Consider the following 13,959-nt stretch of genomic DNA (forward strand, 5'->3'; position numbering starts at 1 on the left):
CGCAACTCTGCCAGTACTTGCGGAATCAGAATCACACTGATTTTGGTGTAAAGGAGCCGGAGTCCACAGCCCTGATTGAAACAATAAGTGTAAGTAAAATATGCAAATAAAAGCTATTGGAAACGAGGATTGTGCATTATTGCAAAAGGATTACACACCTACGTGAGCAAATGGTGCCAACAGATTAACAGAAACAGATGAAGCTAGGTTACGCCAAAAAAGTATCGGGGAGGGGAATTTTTCGAACAAAAGTGGTCTATTCACTCGTTTATGCACGTAAGTGTTGTAGAACTAAAAAGCAGATTTCAATTAGTCAGGCTTGGGTGACCTTTGAAAGTTTGATGTCATTGGAAGGGAGAGTAAGAAATGAATATGACGGTCTAAAAATATATTTTTTACTTGTTTTGTTTAAGTGGGTGCTACATGCAGGTAAAATAATCAATGGGGGGGAGGGGGTTAAAGCGTAAAAGACAACAGGTAAGCAGCCACAGCACTACTATACAGTTACTATTACTATAATACAGGTTTTTAAGTTTTTTCACGCTTTTGTTTTTGAATTTGAATACAAAAACTTACAATACTTAGAACAAACTAGGGGTAACGGCAGCAAAACCTGTCTAAATCTACAACGATACTGTTGGGACCTAAAAATGATATTGTTATAGACAGGTTATCATTATAGACAGTTTGATTATTTATTGCTGCCATTCTGCTTGAGACTAAGGAAAATATCGTTATAGACAGGTTATCGGTATAGACAGTTTGATTATTTATTGCTGCCATTCTGCTTGGGACCAAGGAAAATATCGTTATAGACAGGTTTCACTGTATAAGCTATTTTCTCTCATGCATCATACGTTAACATCATAGCCAGTGGCGGATTTACAGGTTACTGGGTGACTCAATGCATTTTTGAAGTCTCTTTGTCAATCATTGAATTGCGACATGGTAATCTGAAGCCCTGTATACAGGGCTTAAGGCAAATCCACAGCGGACTCACAGCGAAAGTGAATACCATATTTTACCCCTTATTTAATAAGGATAGGTAAGAAGTAAATCTTTTAAATTTCAAAAAGTTTCACCTCAAACAAATAAAAAAAAATTCAGTCTTAATTTTCAGGCCAATATCTATAAATTTTGGGTCTCCCTACAAAAACTCGATAGGGCTCCTCCTCAGACACCAGCAGTGTGCATTTGAAATGTTATTAAGTCTTTTTGCTAGTTTTTCCCCATTTCTTGGGCAGTAGGACCCCTTTAGAACATGCCAACATTCTTCATATCTACAAATCGACAATCTAATTTTCAAATCGACAATCTATGCATCAAATATGGAAAAATAGTATGGATGCTTGCAGAGCAGATTTTAACTTTAGGTGCATTGATGTTAAAGAGACAAATTTAAAAACTGGGAATGACAGAAAATGAAAAGGTGGTCCTAAAGTAAATGTTACTTGAGCCTTTTCTACCCAGCCAGTCAGTTTATTTGTGATATAAATCTTCCATTTATCTTATATGGCAGCTATCATTGCATAAACCCTAGGGCTTTAATCATTGCAACCCTTTAAATATTTTTAGAGGTAGCTGTACAGTAGTAGTAGTAATAATCACACTAGCCAACACCAAAAATGCATCCGGCTCACTAATAGCTATTTCCGAAGTATTTTGTCTCCCTAAACACAAAAATCACCATAAAAAGTTGAGATTAGCTCTATTTTTTAAGATACAGAGGCAACTAGGATAGAGAATTCTCACTAATGCTTTTTTTTTCTTGTCAGATACACCCCCCCCCCCCCCCCCCCCATGAGACTTAATGTCTTCTAAACTTCGACCCCAGGTTGAGATAGAAAATCTTACTACATGAAAACCGAAATGGACTTCACGAAATTTAAAATCTGGAAAAAGAAATGCTCAAAATCAACCTCTAGTAGATCCACCCATTTCAGGCTTCCACCCATGCTCATTTTGCTGGGAATAATGAAGAACTTCATGAAAGCCGTGAACAAAGATGTTTTTCCAATACCTTAGAGGGAAATTTCCAAGATATATTTGAAGCTAGGGTTAAGGAGAGAATTTTTAAAGGCCTTTCATATACAATCAATTTTGAAAATCACCGTTTTTCAAAATAAATTTTCGAGGGAAGAAAACACCTTAGAAGTCATTAAGGGTGTATTACAAGTATTTTTAAGCATAAAAAAAAAACAGTTGGTCAAACAATTCCTATGGAAGTTCTGTCACCATTGATTAATGATGTGTCTGTGAAACTACATTTTTTTCACTTCTTCCAGGATATTTTGTTTAAAAACTAAAGCTATGAGCAGTGAGAATGAAGAAAGGTTTCAATAAAAAAAAAAGATATATTTACAATAGAACGCAGATATAAGGGTCATTGGTCTGAGTTAATGCTCACCAAATGCTGCTGATCTTATTACAAGGAATGGTTCTTTTTTGACGTACAAAAAGCAATCGAAAATGAAGCATTTACAACAATAAGCCAAAGCAGCCTCATCTTTCCGAAAAATAAGCATTGTTTAAAAAAAAAAAGACTTATTTAATAATATTTATTGCACAGGATGTTTTTCCCTTTTAAACATTGCCTTTAAAACTATGTGTGGTTGCTGTGAATCTTTCTCCAGTGGACTTTTATGTATCCTGAAAAACAAGAGCTAATAAAAAACATTCACTACCATATTCGTTTTTCTCAACCCAAAATTAGTAGGAATTCACTATTTAAAACCAGGATGCAGACAAAAGTTCTTTTTTGTTGACTAGTGTGATTAGAGCCCACATTATATGAAAATGCATATTTTTGCTTTTCACTTACTTTCAGATTTTTTTATTTTTATAAGCAAAAGAAAAATTACAAAAAGAATATTGTCGTTTAAAAAAAAAATCAGGCGACTAGTAAGTTTTTCTCGGGTTGCTTGATTTTTTAAGCATATTTGCGAATGCATACTACTTTTTGTTCATATTATTACCGAAAATTTAAATTTACCACTAAAGATATAAAAAATGCAAGAACAGAAACGTCATTAGTGTTTTTATTCAGATGCTAAAACTTTTATTTGCAAAAATAAAAAAAAATTCAGCTTTTTTTTTTTTTTTTTGAAGTTTTTACTTTAAATGTCAGGAACTTTCGATTACTGCATTTTACCATATGAATAAGAACACAGTACTTTTTGTGAAATGAAGAATTTTATTCAAATTCATTTTATAAACTTTTCTTCTTCAAGTATACAAAGTGTCTGCTTTCAGTCAAAATAAAATTCATCAAATTCTACACTTTATACTTTCAAGATTTTAAAAAATAAATTAGAGTAATAAACAAGAGCCAAAGTTACATCCATGATGTTAGTTCAGTCAAAAACTTGTGTTCAATGTGAATAAATGGTAATATTTTTAAACAAGTAACTGCATTCAAATTAAAACTTTTCAAAGTTATTTGGCTACTCAGCATCTTTTAAATCAACCCAGTGAGGGCATAACTTCACAAACAGCTATCTGATAAAAACTATACCTTGGCTGTTCGAATACATTCAAATCACAGCTTTTTAACAATTACAAAGTTGGTAGTTTCAAAATCTCAAGGGTGTTAATGACATGATAAGCAAACAGTCTATTAAGACTCATCCAAGAGCTCAAAAAAATGGTGTGGCTCCGTTTGTTAGGCAGAAACTATTGCTTCATTTGTAGAGGCTTCTGCAGGAGATGTATTTTCAATTTTCACAACAGGCTAGGAAGGAAAAGAAAAAAAAAAACATGATAGATATAAATTTTTAACAAAGCAAGGCATTAGTCATGGACTTTAGTTTTATAAATAATGCATTAAAAATAATATTCATAACATTTCAAGCATTATTAAAGTTCGACAGTTTAGCTACTTAACCACAAAATCTGAGCCCTGGAGCAAATGATAAATAAAAATTTGTATCGTTATAGTTTTGCCACACACTAGCACATGAGACTTTTGTACCTTGCATTTCTTCGCTCTAACTTTGAAAAAAAAAAAAAAAACTGATTGGGAAATTCACTGCTCACATATGAAAAGAGTTTTTACCCTGTACCTAAGAAAGCGGTTCTACCCAGCAAGTGAACAAACTCGTTTTGCGAAGTGAATTTTGGTTAAAAGCCAAATAACTATTGCAGAAGGTACAGAAGAAAGAAAACCCACATTTACCTGGGAATGGGAAATAACTGGAATGAGGTGTTAAGCAAGTTTTTTCCAGGATAGAAAAGCTTCATATTGAACGGGGCAACGAAGTACCACAAATAGTTACATCATAAATAATAAACCACAATTGTTATACCATTAACACAAGGAATATTATTTTCATTACCCCAAGCAGAAAAAAAGCAACATATTTTTGTCCATCAGAAATCTGCAAGGGATTGCAAGTTAAAACATAAGTTTTGTACTTTCAAGCATAGAAAATACTATGAAATAAATTGTTGTAATCTTTTTTAAGGATTTTAGTGGGAATTATCGATTCAGGGTTTAAGAAGAAATTATTGATTAGTTTCTAAAAGTTCAGAATTATTCCCACAACATTTGAAGCACAGGAACCATACATTAAAGAAAAAGAAAAGAGAGAGAGAGAAAGAATAATTAATTTGCTTCAGGAAAAAAGGCTTGATCATATCAACTTTTGATTGAATTTCAACAACTATAATACTGGAATTTTTTAACAGGACTCCATGGTTAGTGCTTTTCAGATTGTTTCTTTGATTTTATTTCTCATTGCAAAAGTTTTTTCACTTAAGAATATTATGCTACATATTGTTTTTTTTAATGTGAAGTCTTGCTCTTCAAAATTGCAATTGTTGGCCTTTTCTTGTCCTATTAAATGCTTTTTTTTTTCCTTTTTGGCTATAAATTTTTTTAGTCTTGCACTAATTTGCTTCTGAAAGCAAGCAAAACAGCAGTTTTAATCACACTTTGAAATTTCTTTCCAAACATTAGCTAAGAAAGCTTTAAGTTATCACAGAAATAGTTTATAAAAAATTCCCATTTTCAATAAAAATTTTGGTTGAGTGAATTTTGCTTTGGTTTTAATGCATAATTTTGGTTGAGAATACTGCTTTTATGCCAGGTCTGGGGAATGGGGATCTCCCTTTATCTGATTCCAGTATTTACTCTATGTGGTTAGTAACTATGTAGTTTCTAGAGGTTACAGGGTTAATACATTCATTATTAACCTTGAAATACTAATTACATAAGAAGTGTCACAAAGCTAGGCAACATGGTGCCAAAAATTATTTGCTAAAAATGATGCCAACTTGGCGATGTCTCTAAAATTTCCCGCCAATCCCATAAGCAAAATGTTGAAATGGTTCATAGCAGGCAAAGTATGAAACTACTGTAATCTTAAGCAAAAATCAATGGAATAAACTTGAAGTTTTAGTTGAAGTTAACCAGATTAAAATGTAAAAATGATTACTACTTACAAAATTTGAAACAATATGTTAGATTCAAGAATTCATGATATAGATATAGAAGAAAGTTTCGTGATAGCCACAACAAACTAATTTCATTTTCGATCGGCCTCGAAGCCTCCCGAAACAAATTCTGCTACATTCTGCCCACGGATGATAGGGAAATGGCAAATTTCCAATAAAAACGAGTCCATCTCTATGAGGAAGAAAAGTAAAAATTTGATGTGCGTGCTTCGTCAATTCCAATGTGACACTTTACTTAATTTACTGTCTGTTCCCGAACTCAGCGACTAGCAACAGCGAATGGTTCCAATTGAAAAAGGGGTGATGGTTTAAGGAAGCACACTTCCCGATGCAATCAGTTTTTGCTTGTTCGTTACTTCCTTCTTGCTATCACCCGTTTTTATAAAATCAGAAGAGACCTGACGCATGCGCAAATACCAGTAAGATTTCGCGTTAAAATATCGGACAGTAGAGGCTAGCACAACATCTGCACAAGCCGGACTCCTTAAAAACTAATAAATGCATCCATTTTCGCCTCTAAACTGGATGTTTGCTTTGCTGTCTCATCGGTGGTCAGACTGTACCAGGCATGCAAACAACTAAAATGAGCTGATGTGTGAATTACATGACTTCCTTTTACTCCAATTTAATGTCATTTCTCCAATATTGGCATTTTTAATGTGATTCAATAGTTTACTCTTAAATATCACGAACAGTGGCCAAATTGAAACCAGATTTAAAAAAAAAAAAAATCACCAAATTTGTTGCCAAGTTGGTGACCAAACGCTTGGCGATACATCGCCATGTGTTTGCATAAATTATAACAGCACTTGAGTTTGCATAAAAATTAACAATGATTTCCCCCCAAAAAAGGGGCAAAAGACCCTTTTTGGAACATCCGAATGAAACCAAAAAGGGAGGTGAACAACTAGACCCCACTAGGAGCCTACGTACCAAATTTCAACTTTCTAGGACACAGTGTTCTTGAATTATGCGACACACATACGCACATACCTACATACAGACGTCATGAGAAAATTCATTGTAATTAACTCGGAAATCATCAAAAAGGATATTTCACGTGTATATACATTCTTAGGCATTTATCCACGTGTGGTCGAGTTGAAAACAAAAACTCAGCATTCACTAGGGGGCGAGTAAAATGAAAATTAAGGTCGATTTTTGAGCGAATTTTTTTTCGTGAATACAATACTTCCTTTTTTGTAAAAGGAAGTTAAAACAGTAGAAATCCCTCACCTGCTCAGCAGACGACTGCTCTTTTGAATAGCCTTCGTTCGTCTGAGCCGAATCGCACGGTTCGCCGGACCCGCCCGAGGGCGGCATCGAAGACGAGACATTGGTTGCATCGTTTTCGTAGCCACTCCCCGGATCTTCGGTCTTGACCTCATACTTGGCCTCGTAGTCTTCCTGCTTCACCTCGTCTCCGTCCTCCCCCCTGCCATTCCTGGGCATGCGGTCCGAGCGGGTCCGGGCATGACCGCCCCTGCGCGGTCTGCGGCGGTCCATCCGCGGTCTGTAGGCCTGGCGCGGGCGGGATCCAGAGACCCGAGCCTGCTGGTCTTCGTCGTCGGCTTCGTTGTCCTGGTGGGAAAGCAGATGTTATTCTCCAGAGTCGGTTCAACCAACGTCCCCGTAATACTAAATGTCTGTCGCTTTCTCACTTTTAACATAGAGCAAAAAGAAACTCGAATCGAGAGAACGAGGATACGTGAATTGGGTACTGAGGGGAATGAGGATACGTAAATATTGGTACGGAATGCTACTGCCATCTATCGAAGGTATTAGGAAACAATAGCAAAGAAAATAATTGTTTACTAACAAAATTATTTTGAAATTAAGTAATTATATATTTGATTTTAATTGTTTGGATCCATCGGCATAGCAACGAGTTCATCTGATTGCCACTAGGCATGGTCCCACTTAATTCTTATAGGCCTTGGCAATCGCTGAAACCCATAGCAACATAGAGGGCGCTACAGGGCACCCGTTTCCATTTCTTTGCCACTAAATGGTGGACCCAGAGGTTTCCTGTGGCGCCTCTTGCGGTCAAAATGGGTGATGTCCAATCAAAAATAACAAACTTTGAAACATTAAGATTGATTGGTGGATGCATGAGCGGCATTGAAACGTTGAAATTGATTGGTGGATGCATGAGCTTGCATTGGTTCAACACAGAAAAGTCAAAAATTGTCAGGGTCCATAAGCGTAAGCGGAAATTTATTGGGGCCATGTACAAGGTGACACTGTCCTCCGTCCCGGAAATCGAGTGATCTTACGGCGTCGCAGGAGTCGACTTTCGGTGCGGAGGACAGAGCTACTTGGCTGCAATTCAACCATGGCATTGTTATGGCGATGGATTAAAATCAAATTGATAATTACAATTGGTTAATTTTGAAATAAACTAATTGTCTTCTTTGCCATTAGTTTCTAATACCTTTGATAGATGGAAGTGGCCTCTGGTCTCCGCACTGAAATTGACTCAGTCTGTGTGCACTGGTTTTTGCTCTATGTTAAATACTAGAGGCATTTAGTATTATGGGGGCATTGGTTAGTTTGGCAGAAAAATTATACACACAAAAAATACTAACATGACAACCGGCAACAGGCTCTGGGCCCAGTTAGGCTGGTCCTAATCAGTTTATTATTCTCCAATGAAGATAAATGGTCCTTTTAAACCAATCCACTCCCTTACTCATAGTTGTTCCGAGTGCACACCACGCAATAAGTAGCATTTTTCCTCATTTCCAGGTTAGCCTGAGATTTGAATAGCTTAAACCAATAACCCCTTGTCCTGCTTTCCGTACAAAAATTTAACCTATTACCATTTTTCATTTTGATAAATTAAAACAGCTGAATCTATGAAAGGCTATGAGACTAAAAGCAGTGTTACAAAAAGGAATTAAAATGGTGTCATGATGACACCTAGCATGATTTTCTAGGAGTCAAAATTGCTACTTTTAATGAGTCAAATATCCTCCATGATTATGAAAAATATATTTATTAAATAGTACAATGAAATAAAAATATAAGGTACTTTTGCAAACAACTCATAACTAGCTGCAGGCATCAAAAACAATATACAGAGGGTAGATAAAATTTTTAGTAAGACAAAGCCTTTTGCTTTCTACCATCCGTCCATTGAAATAAAAGGTGAATATTCTTCATTAATTTACCAATAAATTTGAAAGAAAACAAACGTTCAGTACTGATATTAATTAGTGATTATCGAATGATGCAACATTTTCACAGCAAGTATATCTGCTAATTAGCAAATGTAACCACGCACTGTGTGCATCTATATTACCCAGTTATGTTAAATAGAAATGATACACATTGTTGATAGCATATTTAAAAGGATCTTGAATATAATGAAAAAAAAAGATTTTTTTTTTTTTTTTTTTTTTGAAAATACAAGATTGATTGTATTTAAAAGTTAGTTTAATTAATTTATCCTTTGCAGGACAGTTGAGCTACTTGTGATGAATTTATCCTTTGCAGCAATCACGAGTTTCAAGCGCAATGAGTCAGGAAAGAAAAGCTTGCATGTTTATGCAAAACTTTAGGCACCTAGGACGACTGGAAATCTAGGCTTCAAATTGAGACTAAAAACCACTTATTTCTAGCACTGACTACAAGTAAAGGTCACATAGCCAGATACGATAAAAAGAGAATATATTTTTTGAGAAGGAATTGGTATTCTCTTTCTAGGTTTTTGTTTTCACCTGTCCATAATTCAGAAATTGTTTTAAAATGGTGAACATTTTCAAAAACTATCACTAAAAGTTTAAAACTCAGAAAATTTAGCTTTAGAAAAAATTGAGAAAATACATAATAGATTGCAGAACCTAGCTGGAGTAGCTTAAACACAATGTTGAAACGCTTAAACTTACGGAAAACACTACAGAAACACAGTCAAAACAGTGGACTGTAAAGGGAGAACAAGCTTCAAAAAAGGCCAAGACAGTTCCTTCTGCTGGACAATAACAGTCTTGTGCTGCTCAAGCATGTCAGGAATGGACAAGGAGAAGCTATTGGTTATAGGAAAAAGCTACAAGCCACGCGGCTTTAAGGGAATCGGAATTGACACTTTGTCGGCAAACAGAAATGCATGGATGACCTCTGCCCTTTTTGAAGAATGGCTGAAAGATTTGGAGAGATTATTCTTTTAAGCGGGGATCCTTAACATTGTGTCTATGGGGAAATATTCGGTTCCAGGAGGTTTTATTCATATATAAGCGAGGTATTCGTTTATCCGTTACCTGATTAAGCAGAGTTGACAATACAAATCACACTCTCAAGCCACAATTCTTAAGAAAATGTTTAATTACTCCTCATCATTATATATGCTGAAGAGTTGCTGCAGAGTTTGGTGCTTAATTGGCTTAAAATGCATTAAAAATAAAAAGAAAAAAAAACTTTTCTATTTGGCTTAAATTAGTATGTACTAAATGCTTCTGCACTTTTTGAATAGATTAACTGGTATTAACATTTCATAAACATTATCCGCCCCTGCCTTAAGCTACAGCTTTTGTAGCATATAGGTAAATCCAACCCTGGTATTTTGACAGGATTTACCATGGCCCACAGGCTAAAACAATGAGTAATGCTTGTTTAAAATAAAATTTGAAAACTTCATTTTCTTTCAGCCTTAATCCTTCAAATGCAGTTTGTTGATATAATATTAAGGACCAATAGCTTGTCACAAAATACAGCGGCCGCCGCTTATATGAATCACGTTTGTTCTAAACAGTTTTGACTTCATAAAGCAGCTGATTCTATAAAGCAGTTAATTCCATAAAGCCGGATATTATTCTGTTTTTGGTAATTTTATTCATTAAAGCGGCTGATTCAATTGATCACTGATTCAATTAAAAAGCATCCACTGTAATACCAATATTTTGCTTTTGTATAGGTTCAATCAGTAAGTTATTGCTCATTTATTCATTTCCTGGAAATAATATAAAGAGAAAACATCTCTTAATATTATTTCCAGTGTTAGAAATAAGAATATAAATTTATGTGTGACCTTGATGCCTAGGACAAGTTTCTAGGTGTCAAAATGAGTGATCAAGTTGAAAAAAAAAATGAATTAAATATTAGATTTTTTTTTTTTTTGAATAAAAAATTGATTGCATTTTGAAATTATTTTTATAAATGTATTCTTCATGTCAATGGCCGGTTTCAATTATGATGAGTCAGGAAAGAAAAGCTTTGATGCAATCTAAAAATTAAGGTGCCAAATTTGGCACATATACTCAAAAATCTAAGTGTCAAATTAAAAACTGTGGTCTTAAAATGAGACTAAAACTGCTTATCTCTGACACAGATTATTCCCAAAATAATTTGTAAATATGCAGGATTTTAAAAAAATCCTGCATATTACCGTAAGAAATATTTTTAAAATATTTCTTACAGTAAACTCTCAATAACTCAAAGTCCCAAGGACTGGCAAAGTCATTCGAGTTACTTTAAGTACACTTTAGGATCCAATAGAAACATTGAGAAAAAAAGAAGATTCAAGTTATAAGAATTGCATTCATCGCAAGTTGACTGTATTTCGAGATAAAATACCTCCACTTTTCGTAGGAAGGGCACTCTTAAAAACCATCCCACCTACCTTAGCATTATCACCTTCAACCCCACTTTGGCTTCCCTCCGTGTCACTTCTCGGGCGGCGAGGCCTGCGCCTGAAGTATCGTTGATAAAATTTCCTAGGCGCACGTCTTAGTCCACCACCACCACCGCCTCTAGGAATCCTATCATCATTTTTCCTTTCGTCTTGATCATCCTAACAGTTACAACAAAAAATACAGCATTGAGAACATAACATAAGTTTAGTGTACAAATAAGAAAACCTTGCATGATTTTGGGACATTGAAAGAGAAATTGACAACTTTCAATATGCTGGACAAACACATTTTCAAGTATTTATTTTTTAAAAAAATAAAGAAAAAAATAAAGAAACTCAATTTCTTATTACTCTTTTAGAAACTAAATTCTAACAAATATGCATAGAAAATTTTTAATTTAATTCTTTAGATTAATAATGCTAAAAACTTAATTATAAAAATTGTGTTTTCTTAGAATATCCTTTGCTTCTCTTCAAAAGTGGTATTAGTACTCTTATATTGGCTGCGAAAGTATTAAGTATTGTTGATTAGTTCAAAAGCATAAAATATTATCAATTTTGATCATTTCATTTTATGCCTTGAATGTTGGAATATCAGGTTCACAGGTGCTTCAGTTCTGATGACTATGATGGAGAACTATTTCATTGTTTTTTTAATGAACAGCACTCCCCTTTTCCTTCTCAATACCGAGAAGCTCAAAAACTTTACAAAAATTAAAGGAAATACAGTTGACTCTCAGTTTAACGACGCTCTATTTAACGACTTTTTCTATTTAACTACGGCTTTTCACGGTCCCAGATGGTCCACTGTAGTGTTAAAAGCATACTATTTAAGGATGATTTCTAATTAAGGACAATTTTTTGTGGTCCCTTGAAAGTAGTTAAACAGAGAGTCAACTGTAATGTTTTTCACTTTTTTAAAAATAAAAATAAATGTTATATATGTCTGAATCCATGATTAAAAAAATATGTACAACTTTATAAACTTATTTTATACTAAATACCACAACCATATTTTCCTGCATATTATACACAGCGCAGGTCCTAAAATCGTCCAAAAAGGGAAAAAAAATCCTTGCGGATAATACGATGTAAAAAAAAAAATGAAAGTTTTGATTTCACACACAATCAGGGTTGGCCGGATTGGACCCAATGGGTTTTTTTGAAAAAACCCATTATTTAACCCACTTTTGGGTTTTTTTAAATTTTCTGGGATGTTTTTTAAAATTAATTAATTTAAATACTTTTACAATTTAAACTTCTATTTTATCTGTTCTTCACCACAGACAATGGACATAAAAAATGAATTTTGAACTTTAATAGCATTTTTTAACTCTTAACAGCATTAAAAAAAATACTTCAAAGATTTTAAATAAATATATTTAACTTTTTTCTTTAACTGGTCAAGAAATAACTCAAATTATCTTGACTAAGTCCTGTCACGTTTGATTTTCTCAATATTTGTAGATTGTACAGAGGAAACTACTCTAGCTAAAAAGCTTTCATGTGAATTATTTTCTGCAACCCAACACGTCACAAATCTCGAATTACAGTCGAGTCCCGACTTTCGCGCGGGATGCGTTCCAAGACCCTTCGCGTAAGTTGAAATTTCGCGTTGTGGAAATAGGGAATGTGTAAAAACTTTTATAAACATACCCATACGATTAAAGACACTTGTAAACACCACGTCAAACTGTTAAAAACCATTTCTTAACTATACATTACTGTTTCTTAAATAAAAAATTGAACTTTTATTTATTTTATTTAAAAAAACAGTTTTATTTAACATAAAAAAATGCTACGATGCACAAAATGAATGATCAATGGGATAGAAAGGCGTAAAATAAACCACTACGGTACGTACATCATGTAGTAAAAAAACACAAATACACTACAGTTGTTGAAACTTTCTCTGTTTCCTTCTATCATCACAAACTTTAAATGAAACAGCGCTCTTAGGTGTCATTGTATTTCATCAACTTTCCCATATAGAATGAAAAAAATAAATGGAAAATGCGGAGTAGTTATTTGTATAAGCGATGTTGGGAACTTCCTCTCTCAGTGATGCCGAAGGGATGAAGGTCCATTCACGGAAAAAAAAAAGCGATTCCCTTCGGAAAATTTTCGTGTTGTGTGTCGGTGAAGAATTCGCGTTAAGAATAAAATTCTTTACCGAGAAAAAAATCACGTTATAGCCATTTCATGTAAGTCGGATCGCGTTGTAGCGGAATTCGACTGTAACAAGTTATATTTCTTTTAGAATTTTCCAGATTTTACAAATGGTTGGACAGAAAACAGAATAGGATGTACAGTATTTTCATTATCTTACGAAAAAGTTTAATATTTCTTACTCTGTACACAGAAATAAAAAAAGCAGGCAACATAAAATTCAAAGAAATGTCTTGATTAAGCTGGAATTCAGTAAATAGGGATTTAAACTACTTGAGGTTCTACAGTAGTTTTGCATAACAAAATGAAATACAATAAAGTAAAATGCAAAAAAAAAAAAAAAAAAAATGTAGTAATTTAAAACGAACAATAGATTTTATCACTCAAGAAGTAACTTTGCCTTAACTGTTGGTAATCATGGAAACTAAAAAATCTGAAACTTCACCATTCTTGGGTTTTGTCGTCTTTCATACTTTTCTTCAGAAAACGCTGAATTTTAACTAGTTTTCCAGCGTTTTTTACCCCAAGACAATTTTTGCGCTTTGTCCATATACTTACGCTACAATATGCGACAAGTACCCTATATTTTCCCTAAAAAAAGACAAAAAAACCCACATTTCTTTTAAAAAACCCAGCTTTAGTTGGGTTTTTTTGGGTTTTATTTAAAAAAACCCAAAAAACCCTGGGTCCATGGGCTTTTTTAAAAA

General features: G+C 34.0%; 1 protein-coding gene across 1 annotated transcript in view; it reads right to left on the minus strand.

Moving 5' to 3' along the window:
* Positions 1-3,179: 3,179 nt before the first annotated feature.
* The window catches only part of LOC129229649 (Y-box factor homolog), a 47,345-nt gene continuing 36,565 nt past the window's right edge, over positions 3,180-13,959 (minus strand). Inside the window, exons 6-8 of the mRNA XM_054864002.1 lie at positions 11,072-11,242; positions 6,691-7,035; positions 3,180-3,730 (exon numbers count right to left, since the gene is read on the minus strand). Coding sequence (XP_054719977.1) covers positions 3,662-3,730; positions 6,691-7,035; positions 11,072-11,242 — 585 coding nt within the window. The 3' untranslated portion in view covers positions 3,180-3,661. The remainder of the gene's footprint in view (positions 3,731-6,690; positions 7,036-11,071; positions 11,243-13,959) is intronic.

This window comes from Uloborus diversus, chromosome 9 (assembly GCF_026930045.1).
Source record: "Uloborus diversus isolate 005 chromosome 9, Udiv.v.3.1, whole genome shotgun sequence".
Lineage (NCBI taxonomy): Eukaryota > Metazoa > Arthropoda > Arachnida > Araneae > Uloboridae > Uloborus > Uloborus diversus.